Below are 23009 nucleotides of genomic sequence, written 5' to 3'. Positions count from 1 at the left end.
ACACCCCTAGTCTAAAAACAGGAGAGGGATTTTGTTGAATCTCCTTAGAGATTTCCGTAGTCACAGCACCACTACTGAGAAAACCCTCTCTCTGCTCTCTGCCAATGGAAGCAGGACCTCCTGTGATGATATAGGCAGGCTCATATAATTAACGGTGGCCAAAATAGCCTGGCCCTGGGTGGCAAAGGGCTTTAAAGTTTATATTACTTGATGAAGGTGTGGCATTTTCGTCCACCCTTCCATTTTACAACACCAACTTCTCTCTCTGACTGAGCCAGTCTATTTTGTGTCCTAAGATATGGTTCAGGGCTTCATTGTAAAGTCCAGAGACCAGCCAATGCTCATCTCTGTGCTCCTAGGCATTGAAATACTGTGGCTAGCAGACCCTAATGTTTAGGATCAGCCAAAACCTCTTCTGTCGTCATCATTTCAAAAACAAGAACAAAGCATAATAAAGCATTTCTCTCCAATAAGCCAAGTTCTTTTATGTTAATTAATCACCCAGCTATCAGCTGGCCAAGCAATATATACTTGATCCTGATGGGAGTCGACTGGCGAGCCTGCTGGCAATTCTAAAGTCAGTCCACAGCTAGCAAGTCAACCTGCCCAGAAGACCAGGACCTTGCCGTGGGAACCAGCCGATTGGTATGGAAGTCAATAACCAGGGGTTTATGCTGCTATCTAGTGCAATGGGAAAGGGAAGGTGGTAGCAGGGATATCTGTGAAATTGGATGAGGGAACTGAACTGTTGCAAAGGATTACTCCATCAAGCTGTGCGTAATTTACTTTAAAATGAAAGTAGCAGATTGTAAGCCTACTGAAAGTTGTGTGTCGTGCCATGCAGCTATGTTACTTCGCGATCAAAGGAAAGGGCTCTTATGTAGGGCTGGTATCTGAATTGGCCAACCAACCAGTATTTTACCAGTATGACCATGAAAACCAGGCTCTGCAAGGAAACCATAGCTGTAACAAGGTGTAGGGGGTGGGGCCTGAATCCATTATACTTTAGGAATGAAGAAACAATCCCTTATATCAGGAACACAGAAGTTCAGTTTATGATTCATCAGCCCAACAATCATGCATGGTGGTCTGCTCTGCCAAGGGTTCAACTCTTTTAAAAAGCAAGTTTTTAATTAGGATTTCATTGCTATCAAGAGTGAGTTCAGTACCTTTGAGGAATTTCCACTTCTTGGAGGAGGGGGTTTACTTCAGAGCACAGTGGTACCTTGGGTTACATACGCTTCAGGTTACAGACTCTGCTAACCCAGAAATAGTACCTCGGGTTAAGGACTTTGCTTCAGGATGAGAACAGAAATCGTGCTCCGGTGGAGCGGCAGCAGTAGGAGGCCCCGTTAGCTAAAGTGGTGCTTCAGGTTAAGAACAGTTTCAGGTTAAGTATGGACCTCCGGAACAAATAAAGTACTTAACCTGAGGTACCACTATACAATATTAATTTTGCACAGAATATTTCCCTTAAAGCAATTTGTTATTTCATTTTTCCCCAAGCTATATTCATGGGTTTACATTTTGGAGAGATGCCACGTTCCCTTGGCGAGCCCACCAATCAATACATACCACTTTTGTATCAAACACCACAAAATGCAAGGATATTAGTTTGGGCTGCCATCCCAAGGCAAAAACTACAGGGCACTGCATGGACTCAAGTTATGCAGGCCTGCCCTCAATGGTTGTGGTCATGGCAGTGGCGCAGCGTGGGGGGTGCAGGGGGGGCCGGCCGCACCAGGCGCAACATCTGGGGGGGCGCGCTCGCACTCGCAGCTCTCTGCCCCTACCTGGCTCACTCACTCTCTCTCACTGCAGTGCTGGCTGTGCGAATCCGATCTGAGCCGCCGGGTCGCCGCCTACTGTGGAGGGGAGGGTGCCAGGCGTGCGGTGCGGAGAGAGAGCGAGGGACTATCTGGGGGAGGGACAGTGCAGTGGGGGGGGCAAATTACTTGCCTTGCCCCGGGTTAGGGGGCGCAAATTACTTGCCTTGCCCTGGGTGCAGACAACTCACGCTACGCCACTGGGTCATGGGAAAGTGTTTCCCAATCAATGCGACATCTCTCTGGGGTGGAATTAAGAGTGACTTTAATTATTATTTTTTTAAAATAACTTTTAAGGAAATGTGGTTTGTAATCCTGGGTAAGAGTTGCCTAAAAGAGGCATGAGTGCTGTAGATAATAATTAACACGTTTTCTGTATATAATCATAATTGATTTTATTTCCTCAGACAGAGGGCAATCATGAGGGCAGGAGGAGGCTGAAATATCTGCCGATCGTGAGCCCTGAGCCAAGTTTACATTTCCTGAATGCTACATGAATTTACTTAACCTCCCCTCACCCACTTCCAGGATCTCTTAATGTTTCTCCTGGCATGCTGTCACTTCCTTACATTGCAAAGTAAATGCTACTCTACAGGCCATTTCTATAGAGAGAGTAACCCCAAACAGTGATGAGCTTTTACTCAAAGCATTATCGGTAGGAATCAACGTCAGAAAGATTCCTCCATGCAGGTAGCCGAATCGGGTTCCCTAGTCTCCAGGAAGTGCTTTTGAGACTTTTGACCTCTCAAGTTCTTTCGTTTGCTCTTAAAAAAACATTTTGGATTTGAAAGTTCTGCCCCAAGCACATGTTCCATCTCTGACAGTTCAATTGTCACTAGGGATACATATCAAAAAAACCCAAAGCAAAATCTGCCTGGACGATCAAAATCCTCCCAGGGTGATGTTGTCCACAATGACCATGTTTTTCCTATAGTACTTCCTGCTGTTTCAGAGGTTTCCAGTGCAAATTGGACTAGAAACAGAGAGATAACATTAAAAAGAGTTTCCTCCCCTCTTAAAATTCTAGCTTCTTCCAACAGCTGATTGGAAGAATGTTTGATTATACTGGCTTTATGGGCAATGATTTCATGAAAACGTCCTTGCGTTTTATAAAACCTATGCATCAAAGAACAGAATAGAGCCATCCATCCAACAAGTTTTTTCCCTTAAAAACAAAACAAAACAGGGGGGAGATCAGAACGACTGTCCTTATGTGAAGGAAGCAACTGGGAGACTTTTTGCCACTAAAGCAGCTGCAGATAGGGGCATCACTGAAGACTACAGGGAAATGTGGGAGTCTGGTTGGGAGAGATATTTGAAGTCATTTGCATCATTAATCATATATAACAAATTTCAACATGCAGATTGCCTTGGCACATGTAAACTGTTTCGATAAAGTAAGCTACTTTGGGGGGGGGGGAATAGTTTGAAAAGAGGGGTAGAAATAATCTAAATAAACGAGTTTGTATTAAATGTTCCATGTGAGTAATCTCACTGGAACAATTGGACTTCTGTTTACTCTCCTCTCCCTGCCCCACTCTGATCTTTACCCCAACTGCCCAGAGCTGATTATGGGAAAGTGGGCATCAAATTTCTGTGTCTCCCTCTGCCTCTCAGCTTCCATTCCATATAATACAGTGGTACCTTGGTTCTCGGACATAATCTATTCCGAAATACCATTCGATTTCTGAAACGTTTGAAAACTGAGGTGCAAAGGGCTGCCTGCAAGTTCAATTGGAAAAATTGGAAAACACGTAGCAGAAGCCGTTCAACTTCCAAGGAGTGTTCAAAAACAAAAGCAATTACTTCTGGGTTTTCAGCGTTTGAAAACCAAAACATTCGGCTTCAGAGACACTTGAAAACCGAGGTACCACTGTAGTTGCTGCACCCCCGAAGCTCCATACCCAGTGTGACCGAACTAGTTAAAGGTATAGAATCATAGAATCATAGAATCATAGAATCATAGAATCATAGAGTTGGAAGAGACCACAAGGGTCATCGAGTCCAACCCCCTGCCAAGCAGGAAACACCATCAGAGCACTCCTGACATATGGTTGTCAAGCCTCTGCTTAAAGACCTCCAAAGAAGGAGACTCCACCACACTCCTTGGCAGCAAATTCCACTGTCGAACAGCTCTTACTGTCAGGAAGTTCTTCCTAATGTTTAGGTGGAATCTTCTTTCTTGTAGTTTGTATCCATTGCTCCGTGTCCGCTTCTCTGGAGCAGCAGAAAACAACCTTTCTCCCTCCTCTATGTGACATCCTTTTATATATTTGAACATGGCTATCATATCACCCCTTAACCTCCTCTTCTCCAGGCTAAACATGCCCAGCTCCCTTAGCCGATCCTCATAAGGCATTGTTTCCAGGCCTTTGACCATTTTGGTTGCCCTCCTCTGTACACGTTCTAGTTTGTCAGTGTCCTTCTTGAACTGTGGTGCCCAGAACTGGACACAGTACTCCAGGTGAGGTCTGACCAGAGCAGAATACAGTGGCACTATAACTTCCCTTGATCTAGATGCTATACTCCTATTGATGCAGCCCAGAATTGCATTGGCTTTTTTAGCTGCCGCGTCACACTGTTGGCTCATGTTAAGTTTGTGGTCAACCAAGACTCCTAGATCCTTTTCACATGTACTGCTCTCAAGCCAGGTGTCACCCATCTTGTATTTGTGCCTCTCATTTTTTTTGCCCAAGTGCAATACTTTACATTTCTCCCTGTTAAAATTCATCTTGTTTGTTTTGGCCCAGTTCTCTAATCTGTCAAGGTCGTTTTGAAGTGTGATCCTGTCTTCTGGGGTGTTAGCCACCCCTCCCAGTTTGGTGTCATCTGCAAATTTGATCAGGATGCCCTTGAGGCCATCATCCAAGTCGTTGATAAAGATGTTGAATAAGACCGGGCCCAAGACAGAACCCTGTGGCACCCCACTAGTCACTCTTCTCCAGGATGAAGAGGAACCATTGATGAGCACCCTTTGGGTCCGGTCAGTCAGCCAGTTACAAATCCACTGAGTGGTAGCATAGTCAAGACCGCATTTTACCAGCTTCTTTACAAGAATATCATGGGGCACCTTGTCAAATGCCTTGCTGAAATCAAGGTAGACTACATCCACTGCGTTCCCTTCATCTACCAGGCTTGTAATTCTGTCAAAAAATGAGATCAGGTTAGTCTGACATGACTTATTTTTCAGAAATCCATGCTGACTATTGGTGATCACAGCATTCCTTTCTAGGTGCTCACAGATTGTTTGCTTAATGATCTGCTCCAGAATCTTCCCTGGTATTGATGTTAGACTGACTGGGCGGTAATTATTTGGGTCCTCTCTTTTCCCCTTTTTGAAAATAGGGACAACATTTGCCCTCCTCCAGTCTGCCGGGACTTCGCCTGTTCTCCAAGAATTCTCAAAGATGACTGCCAGTGGTTCTGAGATCACATCTGCCAGTTCTTTTAATACTCTTGGATGCAGTTCATCTGGCCCTGGAGACTTGAATACATCTAAACTAGCCAAGTATTCTTGTACTATCTCCTTAGTTATTCTGGGCTGTGTTTCCTCTGCTGAATCATTTCCTCCAAATTCTTCAGGTCGGGCATTGTTTTCTTTATCGGAGAAGACTGAGGCAAAGAAGGCATTCAGGAGTTCAGCCCTTTCTGTGTCCCCTGTTTGCATTTCACCATCTTCTCCTCTGAGTGACCCCACTGTTTCTTTGTTCTTCCTTTTGCTACGAACATACCCATAGAAGCCTTTTTTGTTGCTTTTAACCTCTCTAGCAAGCCTGAGTTCATTCTGTGCTTTAGCTTTTCTGACTTTGTGTCTACACGTGCTGGCTATTTGTTTGAATTCCTCTTTGGTGGTTTCCCCCCTTTTCCATTTTTTGTACACATCCTTTTTTAATCTTAACTCAGTTTAAAGTTCTTTAGATAGCCACCCTGGCTTCTTTAGGCACCTTCCATGTTTCCGTCTCATTGGTATTGCCTGAAGTTGTGCTTTTACTATCTCCCTCTTAACAAACTCCCAGCCATCATGAACTCCCTTTCCTTTTAGTATTACTGTCCATGGGATCTCACCTAGCACTTCCCTAAGTTTTATGAAGTCGGCTTTCTTAAAGTCAAGAAATTGAGTCCTAGTATGCTTGGCTGCTCCTTTCCGTTGTATAGTAAACTTCAGAAGAGCATGATCACTTGCGCCTAATGATCCTTCCACTTCTACCCCATTAACCAGGTCATCGACATTGGTTAGGACCAGATCTAAAATGGCTGTTCCTCTTGTTGCTTCTCCCACTTTCTGGACAATGAAGTTGTCTGCAAGGCCAGTGAGGAATCTGTTTGACCTTATGCTCTTGGCTGAGTTTGACATCCAACAAATATCTGGGTAATTGAAGTCCCCCATTACTACTATCTCCCTTCCTTTTGCATGCTTGGCCATCTGTTCCAGGAAGGCATCATCTATGTCCTCCGTTTGGCTTGGGGATCTATAGTAAACTCCCACAATGAGGTCACTATTATTCTTCTCTCCCTTAATTTTGACCCAAATGCTCTCACTTTGGCTTTGAGGTTCTAAATCTTGGATCTCTTCACAGGTATACACATCCCTGACATATAACGCCACTCCTCCTCCTTTCTTGTCTGGTCTGTTTCTCTGAAATAGATTGTATCCCTCCATTTTTACATTCCAATCGTGGGACTTATCCCACCATGTTTCAGTGATGCCTATTATGTCATATTTAGTTTGCTGTACCAAGAGCTCAAGCTCATCTTGTTTATTTCCCATGCTTTGTGCATTAGTGTACAGACATTGAAGTCCATTAGTCATTCCCCCGTGTCTCTTATTTAAGGATTTTTTCCTCCCACCACTAGGTCTGCTTGCTGTTTGCTCCATTTGGTCTATGACATTTGGATGATCATCTTCATCAATTAATAGACTCCTACCTTCAGGAGCACTGTCTCCCTCCCCCACATTAGTCAGTTTAAAGCCCTCCTGATGAGGTTTCTTAGTTTTTTGGCAAAAGGTAAAGGTACCCCTGCCCGTACGGGCCAGTCTTGACAGACTCTAGGGTTCTGCGCCCATCTCACTCAAGAGGCCGGGAGCCAGCGCTGTCCGGAGACACTTCCGGGTCACGTGGCCAGCGTGACAACGCTGCTCTGGCGAGCCAGAGCCGCACACGGAAACGCCGTTTACCTTCCCGCTAGTAAGCGGTCCCTATTTATCTACTTGCACCCGAGAGTGCTTTCGAACTGCTAGGTTGGCAGGCGCTGGGACCGAACAATGGGAGCGTACCCCGCCGCGGGGATTCGAACCGTCGACCTTTCGATCGGCAAGCCCTAGGCCCTGAGGCTTTTACCCACAGCGCCACCCGCGTCCCGCTCCCCTAAATCCGTCTCTGGTGTGAGAAAGGAGAGGAAGTTCGGTTGTGTACATGGAAGTCCCTTGCACCAGTGGAGCTGCCATGTTGGCTATAGCCCATAAACTTGCCATCTTTCTTAATATGCGATTTTAGCCATTCAGAAAATATAGCAGCAAAACTGTGACTTTTTCAGTATACAAAACAGTCGACAGATTTTTTTTGCACAGCGAAAAATGAATTCATTCCTTGGCAAATACAGAACGGCATACCCCCCATCACTTACAAATACAGCCTAACCAGATGGACTTTCCTTGGTAGGTATACCTTTAAACGGAAATTGTTCACGTCACATGGTTTCCCTTCATGGTAACTCCTATGCATGTTCCTTTTCTCTTTCCACACCAACCACGTTGTGTGTTGTTTCCACCCTTCCAGCTCACGACTGACCTGGCCTCCAATATTTTCACCGCCATTGGCTCAGTGACACTGGCCTTGTTACTGATCTTCCTTCTTGCGGCCACAGCTTCCGTCATAACTTCCAACAAACGGGCTACCCAAGGAACCTACAGCCCCAGCCGCCAGGAGAAAGAGGGGTCCCGAGTCGAAATGTGGAACATGGTACAACCTCCCCCAATGGAAAGATTGATCTAACTTGGACTCTTGCTGTACCTCTTACGTATATGGAAGCCTCCGGCTACAATGGGTTGTTCTGGATACCAGGGAAAGGACTCCCCTCTAGACCATGATGACCTCTGCCATTTAACTCAACACCTTGGTCAGTATCCAAAGCACCATGCACATTATCCCAGGTGTACCTGGGGGCTTTTCCGCTTGCCCCTTTCACCAGTAGCCTCCAATTCTTCTGATATTCATGGAAGCCTTCATGAGATGTGAGGGACTGCAGTTGGAAAGGGAACTGAGCACTCAGACACACGTACCTGGAAATACTATGGGGCTGCAGATCTCATTTCCCACTTTCTGGAAATTCTTATTTATTGCACTGGAAATTTTAGCTTTAGTCGAATCGCCTGTAGGCTATAAAGACTGCAATGACTCTAGGATACTTGTTAAGTGCCTGCATTTCAGATACAACCGAAGCCACATATTTTGTTTCATTCCCTGTGCATCTGCCTAGCATTCACCATCACTGCAAAAGACAAAGCGGAACAATCATGTAACCCCAGATAATCTGTCTGCCATTCAATCATCACTGTGCATCTCAAGAAGTTTTAGGAGTAGAGGTCTTTCTCAGCAGCATATCTATCTTAATTCTTTAATCAGGGACTAAATTAATACTCTGGGGGAAAGCTCTTCATGCAGCAAAATAAACATTTCAAATGATCACTGCCTGGTGTGTTCATTGCACCTCTTTTTCCACCAGGTTGTTCTAGATCATGTTTGGGGATCTAGATGTTGCTGAACTATAGCTCCGATCAGCCCCATGTGAACATGGCCAATAGCCAGGAGTGATGGGAGCAACATCTGGAGGACAGATATTCACTGTACCTGTTACAGATATAGAGGAAGCTATGGTTCCTTTCATGGAGAATAAATTGGTGATTTTTTTAAAAAATGTAGTTCCTTAATTTACATCAAGTGGTGAACCTACAGCTTGCTGGACCCCCCATAATTTGGACTATTGATCATGCTGGGTGGGGCTGATATTGAGCTTAAACTCCCAACATCTGGAGGGCCACAGGTTACCCACCCCTGAATGACCTACTTTTCTAATGAAATTCAAAGCTGTCAGAATTTTAAAATAAGAAACCAACACTGTGCAATGACCTACCAGGTACTATATCCTGCAGCTCGCTAACCAATGATGGTCTGGGCCTCATCAGTGCAGGGCTTTAAAAATAAAATAAAATCTGGGACAAAGAATTTCCAGACTTCCGGATATTGTTGGACTACAACTCCCATCACCCCAACTCCCAACACCCCAAACCATTGGCCATGCTGGCTGAGGCTGGTGGAAGTGCAATCCCACAATATCTGGAGGGAGACAGGTTCTGGTCTGTAAGAAGCAGCTGTGAAAGTCAGGACAGCTGTGTAAATGACTCAAAGCTGGGATATACTGTGGTCTGCAGTGAGAGGAAGGGGGGGGCAATCTATGAAAGGTATTGCCTATAGAAAGGCAAAGTCAAGGATTCTTGGGAGAAGGGAGCGGTGCTGCAGTTCCAGCCATCTAGTCAACTCACCCTTCTTCTCTTATCCAAGAGTTGGAGAAAAGTTATAAGGTCATGATGTTTAGTTATCTTAACATAATCAGAGGCCTAGCAGCCACTATATCCAGCCCAGCAGGGTGTGTCTCCTGGCAGGGCCAACCCTCATACATCATTGAACAAGTCTTAGGTTTAAAGGGAAAATCACCCCTGTGTTAAATGAAATGTGGAAAGCTTCCAGAATTGTGTGTGTGGGGGGGGGTGTCATAACTTTATTTCTGAAGTCTAATACAGTTGGGTGAGAACCCTGCGTCAGGGTTCTAAACACACACACACACACACACACACCACACACACAGTGTCTCACTCTTCATTCCAATAGATGTGATTAGTCTCGGTGCAGAATTCATAGAGTAGACAGGGGTCAACAAACTTTTCCAGCAGGGGGCTGGTCCTCTGTCCCTCAGACCTTGTGGGGTCCGGACTATTTTTTTTGTGAGGGGAGAATGAATTCCTATGCCCCACAAATAACCCAGAGATGCATTTTAAATAAAAGCACACATTCTACTGATGTAAAAACACACTGATTCCTGGACTGTCCGCGGGCCAGATTTAGAAGGTGATTGGGCCGGATCCGGCCCCCAGGCCTTAGTTTGCCTATCCATGGAGTAAAGCCTCCCTTATTCGGAGTGGGATAGCAATGAGGGAATCTGTGGCTTTTCAGATGTCATAAGACTGTACTGCTCATCATCTCCAGCTAACATGGCGAATGACTGGAGATTATGGGAGTTGCAGTCCAGCAATATATTGGGGGTGGGATGGGTAACCAGGTCCCCCCCATGCCTGATGCATAGGGGGTGGGGTGCATCCTCAAGTTTCAAAAACAAGCCCCATGTCCCCCAAGTTAACAGGCTTATTAGAGATGGAAAACAACCCAGAAGTTAAGCCTAGTTTCAACTCCACACTTTAGAGCAATTCCAGCAAAGCCTATGTACCACATACCTAAATGGACAGTTCCCCCCATTGGACAACTTTAAGATCTGGTGAGAGACATCCTCAAGTGCTTGTTAATAAACTGATGGGCAAATTCGACCTTCCCTCGGGAACAAAACACAATGAAATTAACAGAAAACTGTGTGCCAGTCACTTTACAAAACACATTGTGGTGTGGAGCAAAGAGACAGACTACATACAAAGCCTTGCATGGGCAGGGCTGTGAACCGCTGAGTGGCAGCTGGGGTCACAGAGGCTTCTGCTCCTGCTGTTTTAGTTCATGTTTTGATGAATATAAAGGAACAGAAAGCATCTTAAAGGTAAAGGGACCCCTGACCATTAGGTCCAGTCATGACCGACTCTGGGGTTGCGACACTCATCTCGCTTTATTGGCTGAGGGAGCCAGCGTACAGCTTCCAGGTCATGTGACCAGCATGACTAAGCCACTTCTGGAGAGCCAGAGGAGCGCATGGAAACGCCGTTTACCTTCCCGCCCGAGCGGTATCTATTTATCTACTTGTACTTCGATGTGCTTTCGAACTGCTAGGTGGGCAGGAGTTGGGACCGAGCAACGGGAGCTCACCCCGTCGCGGGGATTCGAACCGCCAAACTTCTGATCGGCAAGTCCTAGGCTCTGTGGTTTAACCCACAGCGCCACCTGCGTCCCACAGAAAGCAACTTAGGTAACCTGCAAGCCCCCTGTCCCCTTCCTAGTGATCCCAACACACCCCTCAGTGGAAACAGAAGCATGCCTTGTAAGAGCTCAACGTTCCCTAACAGACATTACAATCCAGGAGTAACAAGTCCAGGTAAGTGACGCTCCTCTGGACTGCTCTAATAACTCTTCATACGCAAATCAAAGCTAGCATCCAGAGGAGAAGACTACAGGGCAATTGTGTACAACAAACATAATAATTGGCAACACTAGCACCCCCTTCTGTATTGCAAACTATATCCCTACATTTCTTGTGCGTATGAGAGAGTTATTTGATTGCATTCAATAAACACATGTTCTTTCCTTTCTAATAAGGGCCTTGAGACTTCAAGTTTAGCTTTTGTTGGTTTGTTCCCTAGTTCCTCCTCCTCCTCGTTCCTCCTCCTCCTCCTAGTCCCTCCTCCTAGTCCCTCCTAGTTCCTCCACCTAGTTCCTCCTAGTTCCTCCTCCTACTGGTTCCTCCGTCCCTCTTAGTCCATCCTAGTCGTCCCTTCTCCTAGTTCCTCCTGGTTCCTCTCTTAGTCCCTCCTAGTTCCTCCTCCTAGTTCCTCCACCTAGTCCCTCCTAGTTCCTCCACCTAGTTCCTCCTCTTAGTCCCTCCTAGCTCCTCCACCTAGTCCCTCCTAGCTCCTCCACCTAGTTCCTCCGCCTACTCCCTCCTAGTCCCTCCACCTAGTCCCTCCTAGTCCCTAGTTCCCCTCCTAGTTCCTCCACCTAGTTCCTCCTAGTTCCACCTAGTTCCTCCTCCTAGTCCCTCCTAGTTCCTCCACCTAGTCCCCCCTCCTAGTTCCTCCACCTAGTCCCCCCTCCTAGTTCCTCCACCTAGTTCCTTCTAGTTCCTCCTCCTAGTTCCTCCACCTAGTTCCTCCTCCTAAGCTCCTCATCCTAGTGCCTCCTCCTAGTCCCTCTTAGTCCCTCCTAGTTCCTCCTCCTAGTTCCTCCTAGTGTGGCCAGGTATGTGTGCATAGACTTGTAGCCTTGGGGGGGGGGTTGAATCCCTTTCACAACCAATTTTTCTGTTGTCCCCCTCAAGACCTCACTGATTTTGGCAGCCATGGCAAACAGAAAAAAATAAATGGAGACAGTAATAATAATAATAATAATAATAATAATAATAATAATAATAATAATAATTTATTATTTGTACCCCGCCTATCTGGCTGGGTTTCCCCAGCCACTCTGGGCGGCTTCCAACAAAGATGAAAAATACACTAAAATGTCGCATATTAAAAACTTCCCTGAACAGGGCTGCCTTCAGATGTCTTCTGAATGTCAGGTAGGTATTTATCGCTTTGATATCTGATGGGAGGGCGTTCCACAGGGCAGGCGCCACTACCGAGAAGGCCCTCTGCCTGGTTCCCTGTAACTTGGCCTCTCGCAGTGAGGGAACCGCCAGAAAGCCCTTGGAGCTGGACCTCAGTGTCCGGGCAGAACGATGAGGGTGGAGACGCTACTTCAGATATACTGGACCGAGGCCATTTAGGGCTTTAAAGGTCAGCACCAACACTTTGAATTGTGCTCGGAAACGTACTGGGAGCCAATGTAGGTCTTTCAAGACCGGTGTTATATGGTCTCGGCGGCCGCTCCCAGTCACCAGTCTAGCTGCCGCATTCTGGATTAGTTGTAGTTTCTGGGTCACCTTCAAAGGTAGCCCCACGTAGAGCGCATTGCAGTAGTCCAAGCGGGAGATAACCAGAGCATGCACCACTCTGGCGAGACAGTCTGCAGGCAGATAGGGTCTCAGCCTACGTACCAGATGGAGCTGGTAAACAGCTGCCCTGGATACAGATTTGACCTGTGCCTCCATGGACAGCTGTGAGTCCAAAATGACTCCCAGGCTGCGCACCTGGTCCTTCAGGGGCACAGTTACCCCATTCAGGACCAGGGAATCCTCCACACCTGCCTGCCTGTCCCCCAAAAACAGTACTTCTGTCTTGTCAGGATTCAACCTCAACCTGTTAGCCGCCATCCATCCTCCAACCGCCTCCAGACACTCACACAGGACCTTCACCGCCTTCACTGGTTCTGATTTAAAAGAGAGGTAGAGCTGGGTATCATCCGCATACTGATGAACACCCAGCCCAAACCTCCTGATGATCTCTCCCAGTGGCTGCATGTAAATGTTGAAAAGCATGGGGGAGAGGACAGAACCCTGAGGCACCCCACAAGTGAGAGCCCAGGGGTCTGAACACTCATCCCCCACCACCACTTTCTGAACACGGCCCAGGAGGAAGGAGCAGAACCACTGTATGACAGTGCCCCCAGCTCCCAGCCCCTCAAGATGGTCCAGAAGGATGTTATGGTCAATGGTATCAAATGCCGCTGAGAGATCCAGCAGAACTAGGAAACAGCTCTCACCTTTGTCCCTAGCCCGCCAGAGATCTTCAACCAGGGCGACCAAGGCAGTTTCAGTCCCATGATGAGGCCTGAATCCCGACTGGAAGGGATCCAAATGGTCTGCTTCTTCCAGGCGTGCCTGGAGTTGTTCAGTAACCACTCGCTCAATCACCTTGCCCAAGAATGGAAGATTTGAGACTGGGCGATAATTGGCCATTGTGGCTGCATCTAAAGATGGTTTTTTAAGAAGCGGTTTAATAACTGCCTCTTTCAGCGGGTCTGGGAAGGCTCCCTCATGGAGGGAAGCATTCACCACCCCACGAAGCCCATCGCCCAGTCCTTCCCGGCTAGCTTTTATAAGCCAGGATGGGCAAGGATCCAGGAGACAGGTGGTTGGCTTCACTCGTCCAAGCAGCCTGTCCACATCCTCGGAGGACACAGGTTGGAATTGATCCCACGCAACTTGACTAGACAGGACTCTAGCACTCTCCTGCCCTGGGCCTGCTCCCACGGTGGAGTCTACTTCTTCCCGAATCTGAGCGATTTTATCTGCAAAAAACTTTGCAAAATCATTGCAGGAGATCATGTGGCCCGTACTGGGCCCAGATGTCACAGGTGGTTCCGCTAAATTGTGAACCACCTGAAAAAGTCTCCTGCTGCTGTTTTCTGCAGATGCAATAGAGGCGTTGAAGAAAGTCTTCTTCGCCGTCGCTATCACCACTTGGTAGGCTCGACGTTGAGCTCTAACCTGTGTCCGGTCAGATTCGGAATGAGTTATCCGCCACCGGCGCTCTAGCCGTCTCAACGATTGTTTCATTGCCCTCAGATCCGTGGAAAACCACGGGGCTGTCCGGGCTCCATGCAATCGGAGAGGGCGCTTTGGAGCCAAACAGTCAATAGCCCTGGTTAACTCCACATTCCAGCGGGCCACCAGGGAATCGGCTGAAAGGCCATCAACATGGGATAAAGCATCCCCTACCACTCTTTGGAAACCAAACCGAATTGGTCCCACCTCCCTGCAGAGGGGATGGGTCGCAGAGAAGTCCAGTTGCACCAGGAAGTGATCTGATCATGGCACTTCTTTCGTTTCGCTTTTACTTAGTGTCAGATCACCAACATCCATAGAGGTAAACACCAGGTCCAAGGCATGTCCGCGGCTATGGGTTGGGCCAGACTTATTCAGGGACAGCCCCATGGAGGCCATGCTTTCCACGAAGTCCCGAGCGGCCCCTTGTAAGGTCGTGTCGGCATGGATGTTAAAATCCCCTAGGACAACCAAGCTAGGTGTCTCCAGGAGAACATCCGCCACAACCTGAAGCAGCTCGGGCAGGGAATCCTTGGTGCAGCGGGGAGGTCGGTACACCAAAAGGAATCCTGTACTGCCCCTATTGCCCAACTTCCAGAACATGTGCTCGGAAAACTGGGTCTTCCCAATAGGACGCCTGGTGCAAACTAATGACTTCCTAAAAATCACTGCAACCCCCCCTCCCCACCCACAAGGCCTGGGTTGCTGTGCGTAAGAGAAACCTGGTGGACAAGCAGCGGCAAGGACAGGCCCATCTGCTTCATCCAACCAAGTCTCTGTTACACATGCCAGGTCAAGTCCTCCATCCATGATCAAGTCATGGATGGCAGTGGTCTTATGAATCATTGACCTGACATTGCACAGCAGCACCTTCAGGTCATGTGGGTATCCCTTGCTGATTCTAGTATCCATCCGGTCAGGACCAGACGCGGAGGCAGGGATAGTCCTCAGACAACGACTAAACCTGCCTCCTCTGTAATGACATGGTCTGGTCTTAGCGTAACTCCTCCTCCTACCCGTGATCACTGAGATCGGTTGTCCCAGTGCATTCCCCCCCCCCCCGGTGGAACATGCCCCAGCCATTTTGTTGGCTGGGACCCACTCCCCGGCAGCCCTGACCCCTCCCCTTAAGCCCCTTAAGAACAAAATAACACCTTAAAAAAAAACCAATAAAACAATACAAACAAAAAACAGTAAAAATTACAACAACATAAAATCAAACAAATTCCCAGGCCCAATAAACATCCATCCCACCCCCACCCCACCCCCACTTACAAAAAATTCAAAAGAAAATTTTAAAAACATTTTAAAAGCACTCTGCACCCTTCCAGCAGTAACAGCAACTGTCCTAGTGAGGCCTGTCAGGCCCTGCCCTGGGCCAGGCGGTAAGTGGCAGGAAGGAGCAGGGCCCTCAGACACTCACACAGGAGAGTCCTCCTGGGCAGCAGAGCGCAGCAGTCCTTGTGAGGCTTCAGGCCCCGCCCCGGGCCAGGTTGTCTTGGTGTGTGCAATTGTGTGGCATGTGATTCTCCAGAGAGTTGACCACTTTGGATGAAGGACTCAGGCCAGGAAAGGCTAGGCATGTTGGTATGTATAGGATTGCTCATGATTTCTGTTTATTTTAGCCTAACCCTTTCCACCCAATGATGCCAGAAAAGACTAACCTTATACCGTATATACTCGAGTATAAGCCAACTTTTTCAGCACATTTTTTATGCTGAAATGCCCCCCTCGGCTTATACTCGAGTGAGGCAGATGGCGCTGGAGGGACGAGCAGCCCCTTTTGGGCTGCTTGTTCTTCCTCTGCCGCTGCCGCCATCACCAGGTTTGTGGTGTGGTGAACCGGCTTATACTCGAGTCAGTAAGTTTTCCCAATTATTTTGTGCTAAAATTAAGTGCCTCAGCTTATATTCGGGTCGGCTTATACTCGAGTATATACGGTAAAATGTTAAAACAATGCCCTAGCCTCTGTGTTTTTAGGCAATGCACTTCCATTTTGCAGTCCCTGCCCCTGCCCGCCCCCAACCACTTTACAGGGCAAGTCCACTGAGGGGGGGAAAGTCCAGTTCAGTTGAACTTGTATCCGGGAAAGTGTATATATTGCAGTCTTAAAGAACTAATGAAAAACATTGGCCCAGAGCAAGACGATTCCTCTTTCAATAAAACTGAGCTCCTATCCATTCCACAAAGGACAAACATTAGGCTCTTATCCCAGACTGGCAGCCAGTGCCACTGTCCCATTAACTTTCGTGCTAGTAGATAACTCTTTAAGGCTATTAAAATGTGTTTGGAGCCGTTGGTCATCTGGGAAGGAAGGGGATTTGCAATCTGAGAGGCAGTTTTCTTTTGTTAATTACATAGAATGAAAGTCTACCGTCTTTCAGATGTTAAGAGCATTTCCCTTTTTAATATAAGGATGCTAACTGCGATCTTAAACACATTCGCTAGGCCTTAAGTCACATAAAACTCTGTTGACTTTCCTCTTGGTACACCAAGTATGCTGAGAAAACTGCTCAATTGCCTGCATTCCCCCAAAGGAGCAGACATTCAATCTGAAGATGCTTCTGGATCCAGCTTTGTCAACAGAGGCCAAGTAGCCTCAAATGGCTAAAAGCACTTTCTACCAGCTGCACTCTGCTCACTGGAAGGACAGATCGTGAAGCTGAGGCTCCAGTACTTTGGCCGCCTCATGAGAAGAGAAGACTCCCTGGAAAAGACCCTGATGTTGGGAAAGATGGAGGGCACAAGGAGAAGGGGACGACAGAGGGCGAGATGGTTAGACAGTGTTCTCGAAGCTACAAACATGAATCTGACCAAACTGCGGGTAGCAGTGGAAGACAGGAGTGCCTGGTGTGCTCTGGTCCATGGGGTCATGAAGAGTCAGACACGACTGAACGACTAAACAACAACAACAACCAACTGCACTTGATACAACAGCTTTGACCATTCTTGGACCAGAGGAGGTTAACCACAGTAGTTAAGGCATTGGTGACATCAAGACAGGATTACTGCAATGCACCCTATGTGGGGCTCCCCTCCCCTACATAGGCTTGCAGTCCACAGTACAGTCGTACCTTGGAAGTCGAATGGTATCCGTTCTGCAAGTCCGTTCAACTTCCAAAGTGCGGCTTCTGATTGGCTGCAGGAAGCCCCTAGCCCCTAGGCCCTAGGCAGAAATAAATCAGGGAACCAAACCCTAACCCTTGTCCTGAAATAAAAGTATGCCTTACCATCCCCTCAGTGCATATTGCAAACTGTTCGTGCTTTGTAGACACTGAAAGGTGAGGGGGGGCAGAAAGCACTAGGCAAATTTCATAATGAAAGCTGTCATGAAAACATTCTAGAATCCCTTACTTCTGCTTGAGAAGTCTTGCTTCAATGGGAGAGAGTACCATTTCTACTGCAATGCATCCCGTCACTCCTTTTATGAATGGGATAAAATTAAGGGCTGGTTCACACATGCAGATGTTCACCCCCTGGCTACAACTTCAAGGGATGACCAGCACTTCCACATCATCTCATTGCTTTTCAGTAATGTCAGCTGACCAAACCCTTCTTGCTCTCAGGCAACGTTTTCTCATAAGCTCTTTTTATTCCAGGGGGATTTACTTCAAAACTACTATGCTTAGGATTGCAAACCAAATACTGTAAAGCAATCATCGTTGGAAAGGTTGGGGCACCACTTTGACTTTCTGCCACCACTGTTGTTTCTTCCTTTATGGTTTTATTAGACTGTAATTTCCATCCCCATCTTCAACTTGTTTGGCAAAGCAATTCCACACGCCACTAATTCATCCAATATTGTCAAATGGCAGCAAGGCTGACGGGTCCAAAATTGTGACTTTAAATCATCCTTTTGATCATACCAAATCTACCTGAGCCTTCATCTGGTTTTTATGCTCTTGGTGGTAGAAGTCAAAGTCCATCATTTTCCTTTCCTCAATATTGTAGGCGACCTTTCAGATGTCACCTGTAGTTCCTCACAAGTGTAATTTACATTGGCATGTATAGCTATAAAACACAGATTAGCAGAAGTCTGGGGTTCTTGTCTAAAGCCCCTTCAGCTCCCTTCACACCTGTGCTGATTTTGTTTCTCCTTTGCTATACAAAGGCAAAACTTACACTGTCAGACACAAAGAGAAAATGCAGTCTTTAAGAGCAGAAACTTTGCAAATGAGTTATTCGTAGATTTCTTTCCATGCACTTCCAAGATCTGTGCAAAACTGAATTTGGTGCAAAAAAAATTATTCTGCTTGATTGGAACCTGCAGCATCATCCCCAAAGGCATTTGGTGGTGGCGGGGGTGGAGAGATGACTGCCCCTATGGCCACAACCCTCCCCCCCCCCAAAAAAAAACTCCCATGAAATTCTTTGGATGCAGATCTAAAACACAAACAGAACAAAAGAAGAGCTCTGAATTTGGATCTGTGAAATCTGGAAGTACCAAAACAGTTGTCCTAAACCCCTGGCCTAGGTAAAGGTAAAGGTACCCCTGCCCGTACGGGCCAGTCTTGACAGACTCTAGGGTAGTGCGCTCATCTCACTCTATAGGCCGGGAGCCAGCGCTGTCCGAAGACACTTCCGGGTCACGTGGCCAGCGTGACGAAGCTGCTCTGGTGAGCCAGAGCCGCTCACGGAAACGCCATTTACCTTCCTGCTAGTAAGCGGTCCCTATTTATCTACTTGCACCCGGGGGGTGCTTTCGAACTGCTAGGTTGGCAGGCGCTGGGACCGAGCAACGGGAGCGCACCCTGCTGTGGGGATTCGAACTGCCGACCATGCGATCGGCAAGTCCTAGGCACAGAGGTTTTACCCACAGCGCCACCCGCGTCCCCCTAAAAAACCCCTGGCCTACCTGGCAGCAAGTCAGCATGTCAAATCCCCAATACAGGATCAAGCCACGTGTCTGAAGCCCAAACCAAAGCACAGTCCCACAGAGATTCTGGAGTATCACAGCCACAGCCTCTCCACTCTGCTGCCCTTTTACACTATGTCTGCTGATTGCAGCATCTGGGCTTGATGAGGCAGGGGACCCTCACCTGTTCCAGCTGAAGAATCACACACCTCCCAGAGCTAGCGAGCTCCACCTGGCCAGCTGGGCTGTGGGCCCTTGCCTATCTGGGAGAAGAAAAACTCTGATCCTTGTGGGATATCATCCGGAGAAGAAAAAGCTAAGGAGTAAATCATGGGTAGGCAAACTAAGGCCCGGGGGCCAGATCCAGCCCAATCACCTTCTAAATCCAGCTGGCAGACAGTCCAGGAATCAGCATGTTTTTACATGAGTAGAATGTGTCCTTTTATTTAAAATGCATCTCTGGGTTGTTTGTGGGGCCTGCCTGGTGTTTTTACTCGAGTTGAATGTGTGCTTTTATTTAAAACGCATCTCTGGGTTATTTGTGGGCCATAGGAATTTGTTCATTTCCCCACCCCCCAAATATAGTGCGCGCCCCCCCCCAAGGTCTGAGGGACAGTGGACCGGCCCCCTGCTGAAAAAGTTTGCTGGCATCTGGAGTAAATCCTATAAAAATCAAGAGTGGAGTATCTAAGGTGGTTGGATGGTACCTTGTATGCCTCCTGCAGCTCAGCTGGTGGCAAAGACATTGCTCTGCTTTCTTCTGGACCACATCAGCGATGCCAAGAGTGGGGTCTTGTCGTCTGGGCAGCCCAGGACCTCTGGACACATTGTCCAGGCTTGCAACCAAGGGAAGTCGCTTCAGTGCTGCTAATGCAGCAGTTTGACTTCACCCCCAGAGGCACACTGCATTGTCTCTTGAGACAAATGCCAACAATGCAATGATGCCATGTTTGCTCACTGACGAGGTCAGGTGGGTTGCTCTGCCAATAATATTCAGTGGCGGTTTGGGCAAAGGATAGATGCAGGCTGGGAAAGAGCAGCAAGAGCAATGAGCGCAGAGCAGTGTTGGAACAGGAGGTTTCAGAGTGGTGGTTGTGGTGGGCATTGGTAAATGAATTTGAAGTGAATAATGAAATGGGAGAATATTCGGCACAGTCCTAGCCGATCTGCATCAGGAAAACGCTAAGTCATATTTTTTTATGGGAAGGAGATACACAGTGGGGTGGAATAAACAAAGACAGGCTGTTTGACATTTAAAAAAGCAACAAATGAGACAAGCACACTAAGAAGGGAAAGGCGAGGGGCGGGGAAACCTCTGGCCAGTAACCAAAAGGTCCAAAAGTCAAAAAATAAAATAAAATAAATCCTGACTAATTAGGCTGAAATGCCAACACTGTTCAAAGTATCCTAACTGTCAGTGCTAATCCCGACCCTGCGGTTTAAATATGCCAGGGGGATCTGGAGCAAGCACTGACTCAAGAAGTCAAATACAAATATTTGTAAATGACATTTTAATTCCCAGCAAGCTGCTTTAATATATATTTCAAATAGCAGAAGCATATCATCTAGCCTTGGAATAGATCAAAATGTCAGATGTTTTATGTGTGTAACTTCATGATACATGCATAGCATTTTACCTTCCTTGTCGGTGCACAGGTTCTGGTGGAGTCTTGGAATATCAAATGGAGAGAAAAAAGAGAGCATATCTCGCTCACGTAGGCTAGCAGGGGCAAGCCCCCCAAAGTCCTTACAGGATCAAGGCTTAGAGGACAATTGGCCACTCCCCAATTTAAGTCACACCCCATCTCAGATCTCTGGGGGAAACACACAAATATCATCTTGCATGCAGGACTGCAGTCAACAGGGAAAGCATCATGCGGCGAATGATGAAACACCCCTCTCCCGGCTCCAATAGCATGTGAAATGTTTTAAAGTTTAAAAGGGGAAGGGGGAATCACATATGGTTTGGCCCTGTGTTGAACCCTGACAGAAAAGCAAATTCCACTGAATATTTGGAGTGGAGAAAGATATCAGAGAAGAAACTTCTGCTGAGGTTTTGGAGAGTTCTGCAAGTTAAGGTGGACCATATTGGTCTAGATTCATCAATGACCTGATTCAATAAAAGGTTACATACGTAGAAAAGTAATTTGGTTTGTGGCCTTTCTCTCAAGGGAGATCACCATGCAAGAAGGGTGGTAGTGTTTCTTGCTTTTTTCACACAGTCAATGCACACTTTTCGCCTACCTTTTGTTTCAGATGCAAACACATTCTCTAGCCACATTATTTCTGCAGTGGGGCAAGCTTATTTCGCCCCTGACAATCAAGGCTGCAATAGTTTGCCACTAGGAAAAAGTTGCCTTCCTTCAGCAAACTCTGGCATGATCTTGTGATCTTTTATTTTGAATTGTCGTTAGTTGCTAAGCTTGTTTTCAAAGAAAATTATGTGCCGTTTATATGCTATTCTTTTCTCTTTTTTGCCAGACTGATGCAGGAACACTAATCTGGTATTGCATTTCTTTTAAAAAAGCAAAACACCAGGAAGGCTTCCTCTCGCCTTTTCACACACAACCATCAATGCCCACCAGATGTGAAGAGCAGGAAGGAAAGTAATGATTCACAGAGGTGGTTCTCTGGCTGACTGTACTAGTGAAGTTCTATATAAGGCAAGAGAGCACCAGATACTGGAAATAAATGGGATTTTCAGGCTCTGGTTTGAAAGGTAGATATCCAAGCATATATCTTCTCCCGATTGAAGTGCAGAGCATTTGAGGACCGGGACATTCGCTGGGAAACCAAAATGCTTGTTTACAAAGCTACTGTACTACCAACCTTACTGTGTGCTTGTGAAACATGGAGCACTTATAAACACCATCTCCAACTCCTCGAAAGATTCCATCAATGGTGTCTCTGAAAAAAATTACACATTACCTGGGAAGACAAGCGAACTAATACCAGGGTACTGGAAGAAACAAAGATCACCAGTGTCGAAGCAATGATTCTTCAACATCAACTTTGTTGGACTGGTCATGTTGTTTATCGTCTTCCAAAGCAACTACTCTATTCCGAACTTAAAAATGGAAAGCACAATGCTGGTGGTCAACGAAAGAGGTTTAAAGACTCTCTCAAGGCAAATCTAAAAAAATGTAGTATAAATTCCGACAACTGGGAAACACTGGCCTGCAAGCACTCCAGCTAGAGAACAGCCTTTACCAAAGATATCATGGACTTTGAAGACACTCGAACTCAGGATAAAAGGGAGAAACGTGCTAAGAAGAAGACATGCTTGGCAAACCCTCACCATGATCAACTCCCACCTGGTAACCTATGTCGCCACTGTGGAAGGACGTGTGGATCCAGAATTGGCCTCCACAGTCACTTATGGACTCTTTTAAAACAGTGTTTATGGAAGACAATCTTACTCAGCTACAAGTAATCACCAAAGGATCCAGGAAGCTACATTCTCTCCATATTTCCCCTGCTTACAATCATAGGCATCCTTCAACACATTGCATGGAATGGGAATGTTGATCCCTGCACCATGTTGGAATTGCATATGCAAAACTTTAAGAATGCAGAGCGATTCAGGCACAGAACAGTGGCTTACTCATGCAACCCATGACAAAATCTTGCATGTGGCAGCTCTCCTACCCTACAGCAAACTGAGTGTGGGCATCCTCTATCGTCCTCATTCATCACAGGAAGGAGCCAGCTTTTGGGAATGCCACCACATAGGTTCAGAAGGAGATGAGCTGCTGGAAGGCAGGAGATGATTTCACAGTCTCTTTCTATGGCTACCACATTCCCATTTTTCAGAGGGCTAACCACGTTGGCCTTTTGCCACATGGCAAAATAAGCAGAGCGCTCTGTAGCATCGCAAAAGGCTAACAGAGTTTATTGGGGCATAAAAGTTTGCAGGGTAAAGCCAACTTTAGCTCAGCAAACATGCAAAATGTGATCCTGTAAGATCACGTGCC

At 46.9% G+C, this 23009-nt stretch overlaps 1 protein-coding gene across 2 annotated transcripts in view; it reads left to right on the top strand.

Annotated features, from left to right (window-relative positions):
• CRB1 (crumbs cell polarity complex component 1) overlaps positions 1–8512 on the top strand; it is a 152891-nt gene extending 144379 nt beyond the window's left edge. For both annotated transcript variants that reach the window (XM_083445273.1, XM_083445272.1), the window contains exon 12: positions 7604–8512. In XM_083445273.1, the coding sequence (XP_083301399.1) occupies positions 7604–7819 (216 nt within the window). In that variant the 3' untranslated portion in view covers positions 7820–8512. The remainder of the gene's footprint in view (positions 1–7603) is intronic.
• The last annotated feature ends 14497 nt before the right edge of the window (positions 8513–23009 follow it).

This window comes from Podarcis tiliguerta (genome assembly GCF_965153285.1).
Source record: "Podarcis tiliguerta genome assembly, chromosome: 6".
NCBI classification, from domain to species: domain Eukaryota; kingdom Metazoa; phylum Chordata; class Lepidosauria; order Squamata; family Lacertidae; genus Podarcis; species Podarcis tiliguerta.
The sequence above is the reverse complement of the archived record's forward strand: the minus strand, read 5'-3'. Positions and strand labels throughout refer to the sequence as shown.